This window comes from Panthera uncia, assembly GCF_023721935.1.
Source record: "Panthera uncia isolate 11264 chromosome B2 unlocalized genomic scaffold, Puncia_PCG_1.0 HiC_scaffold_24, whole genome shotgun sequence".
NCBI lineage: Eukaryota > Metazoa > Chordata > Mammalia > Carnivora > Felidae > Panthera > Panthera uncia.
Genome location: NW_026057580.1, coordinates 9,284,423 through 9,305,089, shown reverse-complemented (window position 1 = coordinate 9,305,089; position 20,667 = coordinate 9,284,423). Strand labels below are relative to the sequence as shown.

Below are 20,667 nucleotides of genomic sequence, written 5' to 3'. Positions count from 1 at the left end.
TTGAGGCTCCGCCTTCTCCATCAAGCACACTCGTCCTTCCTTTCACTGCTACCTCTTGCGGACCCCACTTGTCGGGACTTTCTTTACCCCAGCCTTGGGACTTGCTTAACCCCAGGCCTTTTCGTCACTTGTCTCTGGGCAGTTCTGTCCTAAGTAGGTTAGCGCCTGGTGCGAAGCCGCACCGAAAGGACCCCGGCGCCCCCTAGCGGTCTTGGTGAGGGCGCGGGGCTATATAGGCAGAGTGCTGCCCTCGGTCCCAGGAAGAAAACCAGTGCCCCTGGAGGCAAGGAGCGCGGCGCCTCGCGGAGATGCTGCGGTCTGGCGAGGTCCACACTGGGGTAAGTAGTCTGTGCTAGAGGTTTAGCAGAGGGGTGGAGAAGGTGGCAAGACAGGGGGACCCCGAAAGCTCTGAGGTGTGAATATGGTAACTAACAGAGTGAGAAGGTAGTTTGTGGCAGCCAGTCAGTGCCTGTAGAGATGCCCTGCGATGAATACAGGGCATGTCTATTCTGAAGGGGGTCTTGAAGGGGTCCGCGAAGGACTAGGCGCGCGAGGCTGGTGGAGAAGGAGGTGCTTTGGCTCTTAGCTGGAAGTGTCGAGGGGAAGCTTCTCTGAAGCGCTTTCGCTTTCAACTCTGGACTAGAGAGAGGGGCTGGTTAAATCAAGGAAGGGGGTCGGAGAAGGTGCAGATGGATGAAGAAATGGTGCCCTGGGTGAAGTAGGAGCGCGCTTGGGAGAGGAGAATATGGGCACTGATTGAGAAGGGACAGCTCATCACACAGATCTTTGATAAACTGGCCCCTGCGTAATTCATACCCCCAGCCCTGATAATGGGGGTTCCTTGTGAGCTGGTGGTGCCCTTCACCAGCCTGATCCACGAAGGCTCCTGCTTGGCCCAGGTGCCGCTGTGCTCCCTTCCCTGGGTCGTCCCTGCCCACTCCCATCCGCCCGCCCAGGCTCAAGGCTGGCTGGCTTCTGCTCCCAAACTACTGCCACTACCCTTGGCTTGGGGGCAGCTTTGTCTTAGAGAAATAACCTCTAGAATGGGGCTGCCCTTATTCAATGGCCCTCTCTTCATGGTAAGTCAATATGTCTGAAAGCACACTCAGAGCTATAGCCCTGGGGTCCAGAGTAACTTATGGGGTGATGAGAATGCACTAAAACCATTTATAAGGCAGAAAATCTCCCCTCCCTGCCTGATGAGCAGTGGGAAGTAGGAAACAGAAGTCAAAACAAGAGGTGGGAGTTAGACCTGGGTTTTAGTCCCAGTCTGCTATTAACTCTGGGTGACCTTGATAAGTCAGTTGCCTCCTCTATGATTCAGTCTCCTCATTTGAACCAAGAATCTTTAAGGCTCTTTCCAACTCAACAGGAGTAGAAACCGTATAGCTTTATTCCTTTCACCTTCCTGAATTCTTTTCCTTAATTTCTTTTCTTGACCTGAAAAAGTCAGCTTTTCTTGACCTGAAAAACTCCCCCAACAAGCCGCCTCAACGGTACAGATCTCTTCCCCTAGCTACTGTTGACCTCTTGATCAGAAATCCTTAAATGAAAGCTTCATGTTAAATCATCTCATGTTCCTGGCTTCTTCCCTCCTTACTAATGCATGACCCTGCTAACCACTGCGGCCCTTGATGTTTTCTGCTGTTTAATAAGCTAGTTAAGGGGGATGTGGGGTAGAGAATTGTGGGCCAAAAGAAGACATGACCCTGTTTCCCAAGGTCACAGCCACTTGCTCTGTGTTGGGTCCGTACCATATCTGCACACACACACACCAAGCACACGTGGTGGAAGTAATTCACCTGTGGGGCTGCCTTGCACCACAAGTACTGGGGCGCCAGCGCTTGAAAGTGCCCCCCAAGCCAAATGTCTACCTCTGAAAACCTCATCCCACCTCTTTCTTTATAGTTGGGAAGGATTCTACTTAGGAAGGTTGGGACCTACGGATGTGATTCTTTCGACCAGGTTATGACCTTCTCTTGCAGCTAGGAGAGAAGATAGAGAAAATGGGAAGATGGAAGGGAAATCCCATATTGGGAGTCATCTTGGCCTAAATTACTGTATGACCTTGAGCCAGTCACCTCCCCTCTCTGGGAATGTTTCCTCATCTGTAACATGAGAGAATCAAGACTCTTCTTGCTCTGACATCCCATCCTCCACATCTCCGCAGACGACCATCATGGCAGTGGAGTTCGACGGAGGTGTTGTGGTGGGTTCTGACTCCCGGGTGTCTGTAGGGTAAGTACCCGTCAAGGTGAATTCTTCTGGAAGGAAGTCAATGGCTCCCAAAACATATTTTTCTTACCCATTCATGAAGAGATTGGTAAAGTAGAACTTTGAAGAAATTGAGTTAACCTTTCAGAAAGGCCCCTATAATGAGATATATGGCAAGTGTATGGGTCCCTGAATTCATGGAGGAGAATCAGGAGCCTGAATGCTTATGTGGCCTGTCCCTACAGGAGTGGGTATATAAGAATAAGGTATGAGAAGGAGGTAGGATACAAAGATTTCAGGGTCCCTCCTTCCATCTATGTTTAGAAATAGAAAAGATGGTTCTGGGCACCTGGGTGGTTCAGTCAGCTGAGCATCTGACTCTTGATTTCAGCTCAGGTCATGATCCCAGGGTCGTGGGATCGAACCCCAAGTCCTCACTGAGTGTGAAGCCTGCCTAAGATTCTTTCTCTCCTTCTCTCTGTCTCTCTCTCCCACTCATGCTCTCCCCCACTCATGCTCTCTCTCTAAAATGAAATGAAATGAAATGAGATGAATAAAATAGAATAAAATAAAATAAAATAAAATAAAATAAAATAAAGTAGAAAGGAAAGAAAAGATGGTTCTGCCAAGCAGATATCCTAGCTTCTCATCCGGTACATGTTGAACTAATTTTGTCTCCTCCATCCTGACCAGTTTCCTCATATGCGAAATGAGTATATGGGATTAGGTCAATATTGCTTACTTTATGTCCCAAAGAACACACAACTTCCTCTAGATGGGTATAGTAAAGAAAAATTGCTTAAGCACATTATTCTTAAGGTACTATTTTTTGTTTTATTATAAACTCTAAGCCTGAAAAATAAGTCTAATTTTGATCATTACTTGCAATATTTTGTTTAATTTGAGATGATTTTTTTCCTGCTCTAATCCAAGTATTAAATTTCATGTACTCTGTGATGGCTGTTCTCTTGTCAAATAAATTTGACAAACACTGGATGATTAACCTCAAAAATTGTGGCAACACTAACGCTGATGACTGTTGACTCCTTCCCGGCAGAAAGGCAGTGGTAAACCGAGTGTTTAACAAGCTGTCTCCACTACATCAACACATCTATTGTGCTCTCTCTGGTTCGGCTGCTGATGCCCAAGCCATGGTTGACATGGCCGCCTACCAACTGGAGCTCCATGGGTATGAAGCTTTGGGGTTCTCAGTTCACAATCACTAGAGTTCTCCCAACCAGAAAACCACTATAGTGTCCTATTCCAGGAGCACTGCAGTGAAAAGTGAAAAATTCTTGTTTGGACTCCTGTTTTTATTATCTTTGAACTGGCACTTGAATCCCAAACCTGGTTTCTGCATCTGTAAAGTGGAGGTAATTAATAATACCTATCCTATCTCACCCAATGGTTATTTTGAGAATCAAATGATCCATGTGAAAATGACTTGAAAATTGTAAATCACTATCCTAATATAAATAACGAGAAAGAAGATGATGATGTGGCCTACCATACTATCAGGCAGTTACCCTGTGAGAAGCCAAGATCACTGGTGCAGAAATAAAGCTTATCTGCTTTTATCCATAGAGGCAGGGCCGTTGCAGCCAAGAGTTATACAATTGGGGGATGGGTGGGTAGGACAAAGAGTAAAGGAGGGGAACATTGAAATCTTCTTAACAGTTGGTGGTGTGAGATTGGTCTCCCTGTACATGTGGGAGAGAAGCTGGAGTTTGAACTATTACAAGTATGGGTTTCAGATTTCAGGTGTCCCTTGGCAGGGATCATGGTAACAGCACAGGAGGGTGGAACGTCTGGAAATTATATTGACCCCTATTACTAACACTTCCTTTAGGTTGGAACTGGAAGAATGTCCGCTTGTTCTAGCTGCTGCCAACGTGGTAAGGAATATCTCTTATAAATATCGGGAGGACCTGTCTGCACATCTCATAGTAGCTGGCTGGGACCAACGTGACGGGGGCCAGGTGAGTCTTTCCCAATGTACTCCCTCCCTTGGTGTTCCCCACTACCCTAGAGAGGGAGATAGAGGTCATATGTCATTCTAGCAATGAGTTCCAAGGACACTGCTTAGATTATACTGCATAGTATAATCTCAACGGACGGGAAAAAGAGATAGTGGGGCTTCGCTGCAGAATAGAGATATCCTGACTGTCTCAGTGGCAAGGAGAGGATTGATGCTTACATAGTCTGACCTGAGGACACCTCCCCTAGGTGTATGGAACCCTGGGAGGAATGCTGACTCGGCAGCCCTTTGCCATCGGTGGCTCTGGCAGCACCTATATCTACGGTTATGTGGATGCGGCATATAAACCAGGCATGTCCCCTGAGGAGTGCAGGTGTTTCACCACCAAAGGTAACTAACCAAGTGGAAGGGTGCCTGGGGAGGGTTTTCAAACACAGGAAGGAAGTTAAGAGTAAGGAACACAATGAGGAATACATGAATGACCATTTAATGTCCAAACTGGAACACTTTTGAGAGTGAAAGAATGCAGGACAATGCTACACTAGATGGGACTTCAGAACAAAGGCATAAGTCTGACTTTTTTTGAGTACCCCATATTAAAATATACAGTTACTCTAAGAATCACTGGTGTGCTAGAGTGGGCTTGGGCTAGCTCATGAGAGTCAATTGTTAAATATTCAAGGATTCATAAGCTGCTTATTTAGCTATTCATAACTTGAAATCTTTTGTGGTGAGAGTTTTGAGACCACCAACACCAGGAGATGTTACATATAAAGACTTTATTTTTTTAAGTTGGTTTACCAGCACACCACTTGATATGTGTCCCTGGGAGATGGGTTTTGAGGTCTGAAAGTGGTAGTAAGCTTATAGACAGGACGGAAAGGAAAAGATTTCTGAGGCTGTCATTCTCTTTCCCTCTCTCCAACCTGAAACCCTCTGCAGCTATCGCTCTGGCCATGAACCGGGATGGCTCTAGTGGGGGTGTCATCTACCTGGCCACTATTACAGCTGCTGGTGTGGACCATCAAGTAATTTTGGGTAATGAGCTGCCGAAATTCTATGACAAGTGAATCTTCCTCAGACCTCCTTTCCTTATTTTGTAATAAACTGTCTGGGACCAGAACCTGGTATGGTCAATGGAAAATGGGTGCTCAAGGAGATGAAGGTTAGGGGAGGGGGCTTCTTCCCTCCCAGAAGTTAGATACCCTTTCTTAATGTGTTCATTCACATTAAAGATCAATACATGACAATTGCTTAAAATTGAATGATTTGTGAGTCTCAAAGAACAATAACAGCCATCAAAACACTGAGCAAGGTATTCGCTAAATGCTTATAAACTTTATCTCTTATAACCCAAACAAAAGAACGTACATGGATTAGACTACTACTTCCATTTACAGACAGATGAAGGCTTAGAAAAGGTTAGTCCCTTAACCAAAGTCAAAGCAAATTCAAAAGCAGAAATCTGGAATTTAGTTCTTTTTTTTTACCGTATGCCCTTCCTCTCCCACTATATGAAACTTTCCATTCCCTCAAGCATCGTATATCATGTCTTCCTTGAAATCTGCAACAGTTACCAGCACAGTAGTTGACACTTAAGAAGTTATTACCAGATGCCTGAGTAACTGTTGTTAAACAGGCCGACTTACAGCCCTATCTTTGCCATGCACTTACCAAGTGACAGGACAAGTTATTCCCCTTCTGTGAGCCCTCACTTCCTCTTCTGTCAGGTAAAGATGTTGAGCTACTTCTAAGGTGGGATATGGCTTGGATATCCAATGTCATTTTGCTAATAAGTGAGCAGTTAAGAGATATATTTAACAGAAATCATAGTAGGCTACCCAGGAAGCTGCTGTCTGCTTTTCTTTCTGGATCTCGGGCTTAACATATAAATTCAAAGTACCCTAAAACAAGCCTATGCCCTCGGGAGTATGTGTTTCATTTGGAGGAGAAAAAAAAATCTAAAATTGTAGAGACTTGAGTTCTTTCTAGCCATGATATTTAATTTATTCTGAAGTTTAAAGTAATAGCTTAAGAACCTATCTCTCCCACTAATCATAACTAGAAACTCTGGAAAGCAGACAAAAAGCAAGTGCGGAAGGACTCTGAACAGTAGACAAAAGCAGGTGGGCTATGAGGAGAGCCCAAACTTGGAGAGGAACGCTCCCCATGGGTAGTTTTGGATTTGTCTCCCTCTTTCATCTCCCAGCTTTGTCCTGAAGTCAGGCCTCGGGTGCAAAGCCGCAGTGCCCTAAATTGCCTAGAGAAACCATTGTTCTGGCTGGAGGAATGGAGGAACCGGGGAAAAAGGAACCCTGTGTAGGGGGGAGAGTGCAGGGAGGTTCCCACATGAGGGAGCTGGCTGGAGAAGGGGATTCCTTGAGTCTAGGTTGGAACTCTCACGAGTACCGAGTGACCCTGAGATACACAAACGTGAGGCACAGCACGGACTTTTTGAGAGCTGAACTAAGATTTAAGCCTTTTAAAATTAGAAAGCTGTCTTTTTCTTTATTGGCCAATGAATTGTGTCTTGTGTCCCTCATTCCAAAAAGGACTTGTAGCAGTTCACAGAGACAAACACAACTGAAAAAGGGGAAGGAAGAGAAGAAACTGGGGCAGAGAGAAAATAAAGCTAGGAAATAAGTAAAGCCAGGGGATCAAACTAAAATACAAAATGAACATCTTCTGTTAAGATTCTCAGGATCCACATAACAGTAAAAACATATGGTATTTGTCTTTCTCTGTATGACTTATTTCACTTAGCATAACACTCTCCAGTTCCATGGGGGAGGGGAAGAGAAAAAAAAAGAGGTTAGACTCTGAGGGAGAGAGCCAAAGCATAAGAGACTCTTAAAAACTGAGAACAGGGGCGCCTGGGTGGCGCAGTCGGTTGAGCGTCCGACTTCAGCCAGGTCACGATCTCGCGGTCCGTGAGTTCGAGCCCCGCGTCAGGCTCTGGGCTGATGGCTCAGAGCCTGGAGCCTGTTTCCGATTCTGTGTCTCCCTCTCTCTCTGCCCCTCCCCCGTTCATGCTCTGTCTCTCTCTGTCCCAAAAATAAAAATAAAAAAAAAAAACGTTGAAAAAAAAAAAAACTGAGAACAAACTGAGGGTTGATGGGGGGTGGGAGGGAGGGGAGAGTGGGTGATGGGTAGTGAGGAGGGCACCTTTTGGGATGAGCACTGGGTGTTGTATGGAAACCAATTTGACAATAAATTTCATATTAAAAAAATGAACATCAAAAAGAAAAGAAAAGAAATGGAGTACTGGATTTGTCTTATACTGGCAAACAAGAGCAAATTGTAAAATATTCAGAAATTGTGAAAGACAATTGCTAACCATGGGTATCTTAACATTGGCCATGATTGGAAGTATTTATTCTACAGAAACCAGGAATGTTACACGTCAGAATTTTTTTCCCCAGAGAGCCAGTTTAACAGGGCATATATTTATCAACCAGCTACAGATGGGTAAAAAACAATTGGCTCTGAGCTACAAGGTAGTGAAAACAAAGAAGGAAAGGAAATCAGGTATGAGGTTCAAAAGATTCATATAAAAGGTACAGCACTTGGGGCACCTGGGTGGCTCAGTCGGTTGAGTGTCCAACTTCGGCTCAGGTCATGATCTCGCAGTCTGTGAGTTTGAGCCCCGCATCGGACTCTGTGCTGACAGCCTGGAGCCTGTTTCTGATTCTGTGTCTCCCTCTATCTCTGCCCCTCCCCTGCTCATGCTCTGTCTCTCTGTCTCTCTGTCTCTCTCTCTTGTCAAAAATAAATAAACCTTTTTTTAATGTAAAAAAATAATAAAAGGTACAGCGCAGGGAATATAATTAATGATATTGTAATAGTGTTGTGTGGTGACAGATGGCAGCTACAACCTGTGTTGGACATAGCATAACATAAACTTGTGGGATCACTATGTTATACACCTGAAACTAATATAACATTATGTGTCAACCATACTTCAATTTTTAAAAATTAACTAAAAAGAAACCATCCAACAAAAACAACTCTATATGCATGAATAAATTTTCAAGTCACATAGAGGATTTGCAAAAACAGGATATGCATGATACCCTAAAGGAAACTACAGTAGATTCCAAAGTATCAGTATCTTTGAAAAAAGCTACATTTTATAGCCATATTATACTAAAAGTAGAACTTGATAACAAAAGGATACCTAAAATTCTCACAGTTTGCAAACTAAGAAAGTATTCATGAATAACGTGGATTTAAAAGGCAGTCATGGGGTGCCTGGGTGGCTCAGCCAGTTAAGTGTCTGACTTTGGCTCGGGTCATGATCTCACAGCCCATGAGTTCAAGCCCCACTTCGGGCTCTGTGCTGACCATGCAGAGCCTAGAGCCTGCTTCACATTCTGTGTCTGCCCGTCCTCCACTCACACTCTGTCTCTCAAAAATAAATAAGTGTTAAAAAATAACAATAATAGTAAATGATAAATGGCAACGACATTTTAAAAAATAAAAGGCAGTCATGAGAGAAAATAACACGTTTAGAACTAGGTGGTAAAAATGTTGCATATCAAATTTTATGAGATGCAGTTAAAGCAGTACTCAGAATTTTACAGCTTCAAATACATTTATTACAACAAGAAAAGTTAAATATAAATGGCCTAAAATTTCTCCAAAATTTTGAAAAAGAGTGATTGAATAAACTTAAAGCAATAAGAAGGAAGGAAATTATAAAGATAAGAATAGAAAGCAATTTAATAGAGAACAAAAACTATGTAGTAAAAATTCACAAAACCGAAAGCTCCTTCTTAAAAAAATATTTGTAAGATACTCAAATTTAGAACAAGACTGATGATGAATAAAGGGGAGAGAAAATGAAGAAACAAAATACGGAATGAAAAGGGGAGAATAGCCTACAAATATTACAGATATGAAACTTAAAGGGTAAAATTATCAAATCGAAAATTGAAAAATTTCGATGAGACAGATAGCTTCTAGAAAAATTTAAACTAATGCAATTTGTACAAGAAATAAAAATTTGAGAATACCAATAAATATTGAAGAAATGAAAAAAGTTGCTAATAGCATCTGATAAAAATAATTTTTTTAAATGCCCACATGGTTTCACAGGTGAGTTCCATCAAACATTCAAAGAGTATACAACTCCTATCATATGTGCTTTTTTCCAGAAAATAGAAAAAAGATTAAAGCTGTTCAGCTAATTTTATTAGGCTAGCATAATCTTGATTTCAAAATGAGGTATGGGGAGGGCCCCTGGGTGGCTGAGTTGGTTAAGTGTCCTACTCTTGATTTCTGCTTGGGTCATGATCTCACTTGATTTCAGCTCAGGTCATAATCTCATGGTTAGTGGGTTTGAGCCCCACGTCAGGTTCTGCACTGACAGCACAGAGCCTGCTTGGGATTCTCTCTCCCTCTCTCTCTGCCTCTCTCTCTCTCAAAATAAATAAATAAACATTTTTAAAAGAGGCGGGGGAACAAAAAAGGTAATAGAATGAACTGTTAAGCACAAAGCAACTCACTTTGAATAAAGAATATATACACACAAAACAATACACATTTTTCAAGAATACATATAACCAAAAGATATATACAAAACACAGGAGAAGGGTTGCCTTTGGTGAAGGGAAAGAAACTGGAATTTGGGAAACGTGCATCAAGAGAAATAAATAGTAACAAACATAGAGAAGATTTTGTATGGACCAGTGATGACCATGTGCCACGAACTGAGGAATATAATTCTAATATTTGTGTGTAAGATTTTTTTAAAATTAATGACTCAAAGAAAATCATAGCTCTGAGAGCAATTTATTCTATATTTCCATGACAAATATTCGATAATTCCCTATTTTTTCCATCTAATTAAATACAGGGAATATAGTTAAAGTGTTCAGTTGAGGATCAGGATTTAGACAGGGGAGATAGAAATTAAAAAAGCTTAGATTCCTCCCTACATTTACAGCATCTCTTTCCAATTAATTATCTCCAGTAATATGTATTTTTTATTCTAAGTATTTTAGAATCTAATAAACATCCTCTTTTTTATATAATGAGCCAGAATATATGGATTATCTTTGGTCCTCTTTACCAAATTCTTAACTCTGCTGGTTATGGGCATACATTGTAAGAAGAAAACTGTCTTAATTCCATTGACCTTATTCAGAAGCATTGGAAATTGGTTCAACAATATTCAACTTTACCCAACAATGTTTATGACAGAGTTGTATGTGGAGTATAGGTATGTGTAATACAGACTATATGCTCTCAAAAACTCAGAGATGAAGTACAGATATTCAATGTTTATCTAAACTGTGTTGGCAGGGAAGAGAGTGGATTTCTCTGGGAAGTGCTTTCTCTAGGAAATGTAATAGTCAGAGTCCTCTGGGTACCATAGCATAACCCAATTGACACAAAATCAGCCATCACATGGCTCAAGGTGCAACTTTGAGATAAATGTGGTGGGAATGTTGAGGAAGGAAATGGACTAGGTGCTAACCCATTAGGACAGATGAAAGATCACTGAAGTGTCAGACTGACCTCACATCCCAGGTAACATGCAAACAGGTTTTAGATTAAGTTAGGTATCAAACAAATACTGAGTGATTTCATTGAGGATTTTTTGTCCCTACCTTTATGGGCTAGCTGCCTTAGACTGCCTTAGAGAGCATACATAGAAAAAAGAACAAATTAAAAGCTTTTCATCCAAACTCAAGACATGAATGAGAAATTCTAAAAACCGCTGTAGCAGTTTTAAAGGATACCTTTTCTTCTGTACCCTAGCACAGATGTAGATGAGGGTCATAGAGCCATTAATTGTATAACCCCACAGTGTCTCTTATGCTAAGGTAAGGCCACTGGTTGGGAAGATTCGGGCCCTGAGATATGACATGGTGATATATGAACAGACACAGGGAAGTCAGACAACTGTGAATCCTCAATCTCCCAAACATCTTTGCTGGAAGAAGCAGACCCATTGCATTAGTTATTTATTACCCTGTCATACCCACTCTATTGGTTATCTATTGCTGTGTAACAAATGGCACCAAAATTTAGCAGCTTAAAATAATAAACATTTACTTTGGGGCATTATTGGGACAATAGGAGACATTTGAATATGGACTGTGTATTTGATAATATTGTATCAATTTTAAGTGTCTTGGGGGTGATGCTGGTGGTATTGTGGTTATGTAGGAGAAATATCCTTGTTCTTGAAACACACATGCCAAACTATTGATGGATGCATTGTCATAACGTCCACAGATTATTCTCAAATGGTTTAACAAAATAGTTCCTCAATGGTAAATAGATAAATAAAATGTACTATATTCACACAATGGAATCCTATATAAGAAATCCATATGAATAAACTAATAATTCAATAGCATGGATAAATCTGATAGAAACAATATTGAGTGAAGAAGGCAGACACACAAAAAATATATACAAGTATCTTTCAGTTATATATTGCTGTGTAGCAAACCACCCCTAAATTTCATGACTTAAAACAAAACCAATCATTTTATTATCTCCTGAGAGTCTGTAGGTTAACTGGGCTTTAAGAAGTACTGATGTAGCCCATGAACCAAAGCATTTATTCATGGCAGATCCTCCACACAGCATCTCACATTCCATATATGGACAACAGTTATGTTTTCTGGCTGACTATGGGGTTCCACAATCCTTAGAATACTCTAAAACTTGCCCTGCATTATGAGTCCTGCCTCCCCAGAGTAGAAATCAGAAAACTCAATTCCCTAGGCCATCTTTAAAGCTAGGGCACCAATCAAATTCATCCACCTGTGACTTCAGTTCAACACCGAGCAACAGAAGAAAATGGAGGTCCACTCTGCACTTATTTCACTAACAAAGGTGACAGAAGAAGTAACTGGCTTTTGGGGAAGCAGTGGTTAAAAAAAAAGAAGTTCCTGGAACAGAAGTGGTTGAGGAGGTGTCTTCAATACCAATTGTGGTAAAGTCCCGTTCCTAACAACAGAGGAAAAAGCAAGCTTTAGAAGAAGTGGGACAGCAGCAGTGATGCAGTTTATCAGACATATTCTGTGTCTGGGTGGGGGAAGGGGTGCGGGGGTGTGTGTGTCTTGTCCTGTTTATAATGAGCCTTCCATCTGTTGTCTCCACATTTCTACTCTAAAACCCTAAGTCTGAGAGAAATGTATTTTTTGGACTTTTTGAAGTCTTATCAAACTCATTAATGAAGGACCCAGGAAGAATAAAAGAGACTTGATTCAAAGACAAAAAAAAGGGGGTGGGGGTGAGAGAGAGATTTGCAAAACCAAGATGAATGTAGTCAGGAAAAATTGCTGTTAGAGATTCAAAATGATTAATGTACAACAGAGCAATAAAATCACAACCTTGACATATCTTCTTTACCAGAGAAAAAGCAAAGCCATCATACCTTATCAGCTTTCTACAGATTAATCTCTAATAGTACAAGGCTGGCTGGGTTCTTTTTAGTCAAGTTACAATCCCTAACACACCCAGATTGTGATCAGGCAGAATTATGAGAAAGTATTCAAGTATGAGAGTGAATAATCAAGCAAGCAAAATTTTTGCCTTATTTCTAATTTTTAGAGCAGTTTTTCCTGTATAAATAAGATTTTTCAGAACATTTTCAGTAATGTTCTAATTCAGTATCATTAGATGGACAGTCTCTTTTATTCAGCCAGTTTAGATTTCAGACATAAAGACTTCCTCATTGCGTGTTTGACAAAGGCAAGGTCTTATTATTTATTTTTACTGAAGTATAGTTGACACACAATATTATATTAGTTTCAGATGTACAACATAGTAGTTTGACATTTATATACATTAAAAAATGGCTATCACAATAAGTCCTATTATCATATGTCACCATGTGTAGTTATTACAATATTATTGACTATATTCCCTATGTTGTGCTTTACTTCCCTGTGATTTATTATAACTGGAATTTGTACTGTTTAATCTCCTTCACCTATTTAACTCATCCTCCCACTCTTCTCCTCTCTGGCAACCACCAGTTTGTTCTCTGTGTTTATAAATCTATTTCTGTTTTGTTTTGTTTTGTTTGTTTTGTTTGTTCATTTTGTTTTGTTTTTTAGATTCTACATATAAGTGAGATCATACAGTATTTGTATTTCTGATTTATTTCACTTATTTTACCCTGTAGGTTTATCCATGTTGTCTCAAATGGCAAGATTTCTTTCTTTTTATGATTGACTAATATTCCTCTGTGTGTGTGCGCGTGGGTGTGTGTGTGTGTGTGTGTGTGTGTGTGTGTGTGTGTAAACCATGTCTTCTTGATCCATTCATCTATTGATAGACACTTAGGTTGCTTTCATGTTATATCTTGGCTGTCATAAATAATGCGGCAATAACTATAGGGTGCATTTTTTTTCAAATTAAGGTTTTTGTTTTCTTTAGGTGAGTACCCAGAAGTGGAATTGCGTGTATGGTACTTCTATTTTTAATGTTTTGAGGAACTTCAAATTATAGGATTATTTGTTCTTGTTCTGTGAAAAATGCCATTGGTGTTTTGGTAGAGATTACATTGAATCTCTATATTGCTTTGGGTAGTACAGACATTTCAACAATATTAATTCTTCCCATCCATGAGCACAGCATATCTTTCCATTTATATCTATCATTTTCAGTTTCTTTCATCAATGTTTTATAATTTTCAGAGTACAAGTCTCACCTTCTTGGTTAAGTTTATTCTTATGTATTTTATTCTTTTTGATACAATTGCAAAAGGAATTGTTTTCTTAATTTCTTTCTGATAGTTTGTTATTATGATATAAAAATATAACCAATTTCTGCATATTAATTTTGTATCCTACAACTTTACTGAATTCATTTGTTCTTCTAAAATTTTCTGGTGGAGTCTTCTCCCCTTTCATTTCTGATTTCATTTATTTTCCACCCCGCATCTTTCTCTCTCTCTTTTTTTTAATGAATCTGGCTAAAAGTTTATGAATTTTGTTTATCTTTTCAAAACCCAGATCTTGGTTTCATTGACCTTTTCTATTGAGTTTTTGGTCTCTTTTACATTTATTAAGTTCATTATAATCTTTATTATTGCCTTCCTTCTACTGGCTTTAAGATTTGTTTGTTCTTTTTCTAGCTCCTTTAGTTGTAAGGTTAGGTTGTTCATTTGAGATTTGTCTTGTTTATTGAGGGAGGCCTGTGTTGCTATAAACTTTCCTCTTAGAAACTGCCTGTGCTATGTCCTGAAGATTTTGGACTATTGTGTTTTCATTTTTATTTGTCTCCATTTATTTTTTATTTACTCTTTGATTTTTTTAGAATGACCCATTGGTTGATTAGTAGCATTTCTGTTTAGCCTCCTTGTGTTTGTGCTTTTTCAAGGTTTTTCTGTGTACTAAAGCAGTCCTATAATTCCAGTGCTTAAACCCGTAAGTTTGTTCTCTCATTCTAATATCTGCAATATCAAGAATCAACAATACTTAATAGAGTCATTTCCAATGAGCTTCTGAGATTGTTTTCTATTATTTCTGCCAGAAGACAAAAAAAATTCTTTTTAATGTTTATTTTTGAGAGAGAGACAGAGTGCGATGAGGAAAGGACAGAGAGAGGGAGACACAGAATCCAAAGCAGGCTCCTGGCTCTGAGTTGTCAGCACAGGACCCGACATGGGCTTGAACTCATGAGCCATGAGATCATGACCTGAACCAAAGTCAGATGCTTAACTGACTGAGCCACTCAGGTGCCCAAGACCAAAAATTTTAAGTTTTTATTTAAATTCCAGTTCGTTAATACACAGTGTAATATTAGTCAGGTGTACAGTTCAGTGATTCCATACTTCCATACAACACCCAGTGCTCATCACAAGTGCACTCCTTAATCCTCATCACCTATTTCACCCATTTCCCCCACTCACTTCCCCTCTGGTAACCATCATCAGTTTGTTCTCTATAGTTAAGAGTCTGCTTCTTGGTTTGCCTCTCTCTTTTTTTTCCCCCTATGATCATTTGTTTTGTTTCTTAAATTCCACACGTGAGTGAAATCATATGGTATTTGTCTTTCTCTAACTGACTTATTTCACTTAGCCTAATACTTTGTAGCTCCATCCACACCATTGCAAATGGCAAGATTTCCATTTGTATATATAATAATAATATTCCATTATATATATATGTATATATATACATACATATACATATATGTATGTGTATATATATATATACATATATATATATATAGTACATCTTCTTTATCCATTCATCAGTCTATGCACATTTGGGCTGTTTCCATAATTTGGCTATTTTAGATAATGCTACTATAAACATCAGGGTGCATGTATCCCATTGAATCAGTATTTTTGTATTCTTTGTTAAATACCTAGTAGTGCAATTGCTGGATCGTAGGGCCTGGTTTGTTTTGTTTGTTTGGTTTTGGTTTTTTGTTTGGTTTGGTTTGGTTTGGTTTTTGTTTTTATTATTCTTTTTTTTTTTTTTTTACTTAAATTCAAGTTAGTTAACATACAGTGTAGCATTGGTTTCAGGAGTAGAATTTAGTGATTCATCACTCACATATTACACCCAATGTTCATCCCAACAAGTGCCTTCTTTAATGCCCATCACCCATTTAGCCAATTCTCCATCCATCTCCCCTCCAGCAACACAGTTTGTTCTCTATACTTAAGAGTCTCACACGGTTTGCCTCCCTCTCTGTTTTTATCTTATTTTATTTTTCCTTACTTTTCTCTGTGTTCATCTGTTATGTTTCTTAAATCCCACATATGAATGAAATCACATGATATTTGTCTTTCTCTGACAGATTTATTTACTTAGTATAATACCCTCTAGTTCCATCCACATTGTTGCAAATGGCGAGATTTTATTCTTTGTGTTCGCTGAGTAATATTCCGGTGTGTGTGTGGGGGGGGTGTCTGTGTCTGTGTTTACCACATCTTTCTTATCCATTCGTCGATTGATAGATGTTTGGGGCTCTTTACATAATTTGGCTATTGTTGATAACACTGCTATAAACATTGGGGTGCATGTGGACCTTTGAGTCAGCATTCTTGTAACCTTTGGATAAATACCTAGTAGTACAATTGCTGGATCCCAGGGTAGTTCTGTCTTTAACTTTTTTTTAATTTTTTTAAATGTTTTATCTATTTTTAAGACAGAGAGAGACAGAGCATGAGTGGGGATGGGGCAGAGAGAGAGGGAGACACAGAATCTGAAACTGGCTCCAGGCTCTGAGCTGTCAGCACAGAGCCCGACACGGGGTTCAAACTCACAAACTGTGAGATCATGACCTGGGCTGCAGTCAGAGGCTCAACCGACTGAGCCACCTGGATGCCCCTGTCTTTAACTTTTTGAGGAAACTCCATACTGTTTTCCAGAGTGGCTGCACCAGTTTGCATTCCCACCAAAAGTGCAAGAGTGTTTCCCTTTCTCTGCATCTTTGTCAATACCTGTTGTTTCTTATGTTGTTAATTTTAGCCATTCTGACCAGTGTGAAGTGATATCTCATTGTAGTTTTGATTTGCATGTCCCTGATGATTAGTGATATCAAACATCTTTTCATGCATCTTTTGGTCATCTGTTGGTCTTCTTTGGAAAAATATCTATTCTTATCTTCTGCCCTTTTTTTAGTTGGATTATTTGTTTTGAGGGTGTTAAGTTTGATATGCTCTTTATAGATTTTGGACACTCACCCTTTATTAGATATGTCATTTGCAAATATCTTCTTCCATTCCATAAACTGCCTTTTCGTTTTGTTGATTGCTTCTTTTGCTGTGCAAAAGCCTTTTATTTTGACGTAGTCCCAATAGTTTTTCTTTTGTTTCCTTTGCCTCAGGAGATATATCAAATAAAAGTTACTATAGCCAATGTCAAAGAGGTTCTCCTCTGTGTTCTGCTCTATTATTTTAATGGTTTCCTTTCTCACTTTTAGGTTTTTAATCCATTTTGAATTTATTTTTGTGTGTGGTATAAGAAAAGTAGTCCAGTTTCATTCTTTTGCATGTTGCTGTCCAGTTTTCCCAACACAATTTGTTGAAGAGACTTTTTTTTCCATTGGATATTCTTTCCTGCTTTGTCAAAGATTAATTGATCACATAGTGGTGGGTTCATTTCTGGGTTTTCTATTCTGCTCCATTCATTTATGTGTTGATTTTTGTGCCAGTACCATACTATCTTTATCACTATAGCTTTGTAATATAACTTGAAGTCCAGAATTGTGACTTTAGCTTTGCTTTCCTGTTTCAAGGTTACTTTGGCTATTCAGCATCTTTTGTTCTAGCTTTGTGAAAAATGCTGTTGGTATTTTGATAGGGATTGCATTAAATGTGTAGAATCCTTTGGGGAATGTAGACATTTTAACAATATTTGCTCTTCCAATCCATGAGCATGGAATGTCTTTCCATTTCTTTGTGCCATCTTCAGTTTCTTTCATCAGTATTTTATAGTTTTGAGAATATAGGTATTTCACCTTTTTGGATAGGTTTATTCCTAGATATCTTGTTATTTTTGGTGCAGTTGTAAATAGGATTGTTTTCTTAATTTCTCTTTCTGCTGTTTCATTATTGGTGAATAGAAATGCAACAGATTTCTGTACATTAATTTTGTATCCTGCAACTTCACTGAATTTTTTTCTTAGTTCTAGCAGTTTTTTAGTGGAGTCTTTGGGTTTTCTATATAGAGTATCATGTCATTTACACATAGTGAAAATTTTATTTCTTCCTTGCCAATTTGAATGCCTTTATTTCTTTTTGTTGTCTGATTGCTGTGGTTAGGATTTCCAATACCATATTAAATAACAGTGATGAGAGTGGATATCCATGTGTTGTTACTGACTCTAAAGGAAAAATTCTCAGTTCCCCATCAAGGATGATATTTGCTGTGGGTTTTCCATATATGTTCTTTGTTATGTTGAGGTATGTTCCCTCTAACTCTGCTTTGTTGAGGGCTTTTTTTTTTTTTATCATGAATGGATGTTTTATTTTGTCAAATACTTTTTCTGCATCTATTTCAAAAATCATATGGTTCTTCTTACCCTTTCTTTTATTAATGTGGTGTATCACATTGATTGATTTGCCAATATTGAACCACCTTTGCAGCCCAGGAATTACTCCCACCTGATTGTGGTAAATGATTATTTTCACGTACTGTTGGATTCAGTTTGCTAGTATGTTACTGAGAAGTTTTGCATCCGGTTCATCAGGAATATCGGCCTATAATTCTCTTTTTCAGTGGAGTCTTTATCTGGTTTTGGTATCAGGATAATGCTGGCCTCATAAAATGAACTTGGAAATTTTCCTTCCTTTTCTGTTTTTTGGAATAGTTTGAGATGAATAGGTATTAGCTCTTCTTCAAAGGTTTGGTAGAATTCTGTGAAGCCATCTGGCCCTGGACTTTTGTTTGTTGGGAGATTTTTTATTACTGATTCAATTTCTTTCTTGCTTATCAGTCTTTTCAAGTGTTCTATTTCTTCCTGTTTCACTTTTGGTAGTTTATATGTTTCTAGGAATTTATCCATTTCTTCCAGGTTGTCCAATTTGTTGGCACACAGTGTTTCATAATATTCTTTTATACTTGTTTGTATTTCTGTGGTGTTGGTTGTTATTTATCCTCTCTTACTTGTGATTTTATTTATTTGGGTCATTTATCTTTTCCCTTTGAGAAGTCTGGCTAGGGGGTTATTAATTTTATTAATTCTTTCAAAGAACCAGCACCTGGTTTCATTGATGTGTTCTAGTTTTTGTTAGTTTCTATATCATTTATTTCTGCTCTAATCTTTATTATGCCCTTCCTTCCACTGGCTTTAGACTTAGTTTGTTGTTCTTTTCTAGCTTCTTTAAGTGTAAGATTAGGTTGTTTACTTGAGACTTTTCTTGCTTCTTGAGGTAGGCCTGTATTGCTATGTAGTTCCCTCTTAGGATCGCCTTTGCTCATTGCAAAAGTTTGGGCCATTTTGTTTTCATTTTCATTTGTTTCCATATTTTTTTTTCTTCTTTGATTTTCTGGCTGACCCATTCATTGTTTAGTATCATGTTGTTTGACCTCTATGTATTTGTGGTCTTTCCAATTTTTTTCTTATGGTCGACTTCAAGTTACATAGCATTATGGTGAGAAACTATGCATGGTATGATCTCAATCTTTTTGTACTTTTTGAGGCCTGATTTGTGACCTGGTATGTAATCTATTCTGGAGAATGTCCCATGTGTACTTGAAAAGAATTTGTATTCTGCTCTTTTAGGATGAAATGTTCTGAGTATATAAGTCCATTTTGTCCAGTATGTCATTCAAAGCTATTGCTTCCTTGTTGGTTTTCTGCTTAGGTGATCTCTCCATTGATGTAAGTGGGGTATTAAAGTCTCCCCCTACTATTATTGTATTATTATCAATTAGTTCCCTTATGTTTGTAATTATCTTATATATTTGGATGTTTCAATGTTGGGTATATAAATATTTACAATTGTTAAGTTTTCTTGTTAGATTGTCCCTTTTATTATGATATAGTGCCCTTCTTTATCTCCTGTTACCATCTTTGTTTTAAAATCTAGTTAGTCCTGGGGCACCTCGGTTGCTCAGTGGATTGAGCATCTGACTCTTTTTTTTTTCTAACTTTATTTATTTGTTTTGAGAGAAAGAGAAAGCACACATGTGACCAGGAGAGGGCCAGAGACAGAGAGAGAGAAACCCAAGCAGGCTCTGCACTGAACTCACAAACCATGAGATCATAACCTGAGCCAAAATCAAGAGTCAGACTCTTTTTTTTAATGAAATTTATTGTCAAATTGGTTTCCATACAACGCCCAGTGCTCATCCCAACAGGTGCCCTCTTCAATGCCCATCACCCACTTTCCCCTCACCCCCACCCCCTATCAACCCTCAGTTTATTCTCAGTATTTAAGAGTCTCTTATGGCTTACCTTCTTCCCTCTCTGTAACTTTTTCCCCCCTTTTCCTCCCCCCCGGTCTTCTGTTGAGTTTCTCAGGATCCACATATGAGTGAAAACATATGGTATCTTTCTCTGCCTGACTTATTTCACTTCGCATAACACTCTTCAGTTCCATCCAAGTTGCTACAAAGGGCCATATTTCATTCTTTCTCATTGCCAAGTAGTATTCCATTGTATATATAAACCACAATTTCTTTATCCATTCATCAGTTGATGGACATTTAGGCTCTTTCCATAATTTGGCTATTGTTAAAAGTGTTTATAAACATTGGGGTACAAGTGCCCCTATGCATCAGCACTCCTGTATCCCTTGGGTAAATTCCTAGCAGTGCTATTCCTAGGTAGATCTATTTTTAATTTTTTGAGGAAACTCCACACTGTTTTCCAAAGTGGGTGCACCAGTTTGCATTCCCACCAACAGGGCAAAAGGGTTCCCATTTCTCCACATACTCGCCAGCATCTATAGTCTCCTGATTTGTTCATTTTAGCCACTCTGACCAGTGTGAGATGGTATCTCAGTGTGGTTTTGAATTGTATTTCCTTGATAAGGAGTGACA

The 20,667-nt window shown here is 39.0% G+C and overlaps 1 protein-coding gene across 2 annotated transcripts; it reads left to right on the top strand.

Moving 5' to 3' along the window:
- The first annotated feature begins 30 nt into the window (after window positions 1-30).
- On the top strand, window positions 31-13,420 carry PSMB9 (proteasome 20S subunit beta 9). 2 transcript variants are annotated; one of them, XM_049653487.1, is made up of 6 exons: window positions 31-338; window positions 2,171-2,238; window positions 3,272-3,403; window positions 4,064-4,193; window positions 4,441-4,582; window positions 5,135-13,420. In XM_049653487.1, exons 1-6 carry the CDS (start codon window positions 309-311, stop codon window positions 5,260-5,262), a joined length of 630 nt encoding a protein of 209 aa, XP_049509444.1. In that variant the 5' UTR covers window positions 31-308; the 3' UTR covers window positions 5,263-13,420. The 2 variants fall into 2 exon arrangements, with proteins under 2 accessions (XP_049509444.1, XP_049509445.1); XM_049653488.1 differs by having other exon boundaries at window positions 1,986-2,238.
- The last annotated feature ends 7,247 nt before the right edge of the window (window positions 13,421-20,667 follow it).

What these genes read in the sequence shown, in the direction of transcription:
- PSMB9 (XM_049653487.1), top strand. Translation starts at nt 309, where the DNA reads ATGCTGCGGTCTGGCGAGGTCCACACTGGG. An exon ending in CTGGCGAGGTCCACACTGGG is followed by an intron (nt 339 to 2,170) that starts GTAAGTAGTCTG and finishes ACATCTCCGCAG; the next exon opens with ACGACCATCATGGCAGTGGA. An exon ending in CAGGTGTTTCACCACCAAAG is followed by an intron (nt 4,583 to 5,134) that starts GTAACTAACCAA and finishes AACCCTCTGCAG; the next exon opens with CTATCGCTCTGGCCATGAAC.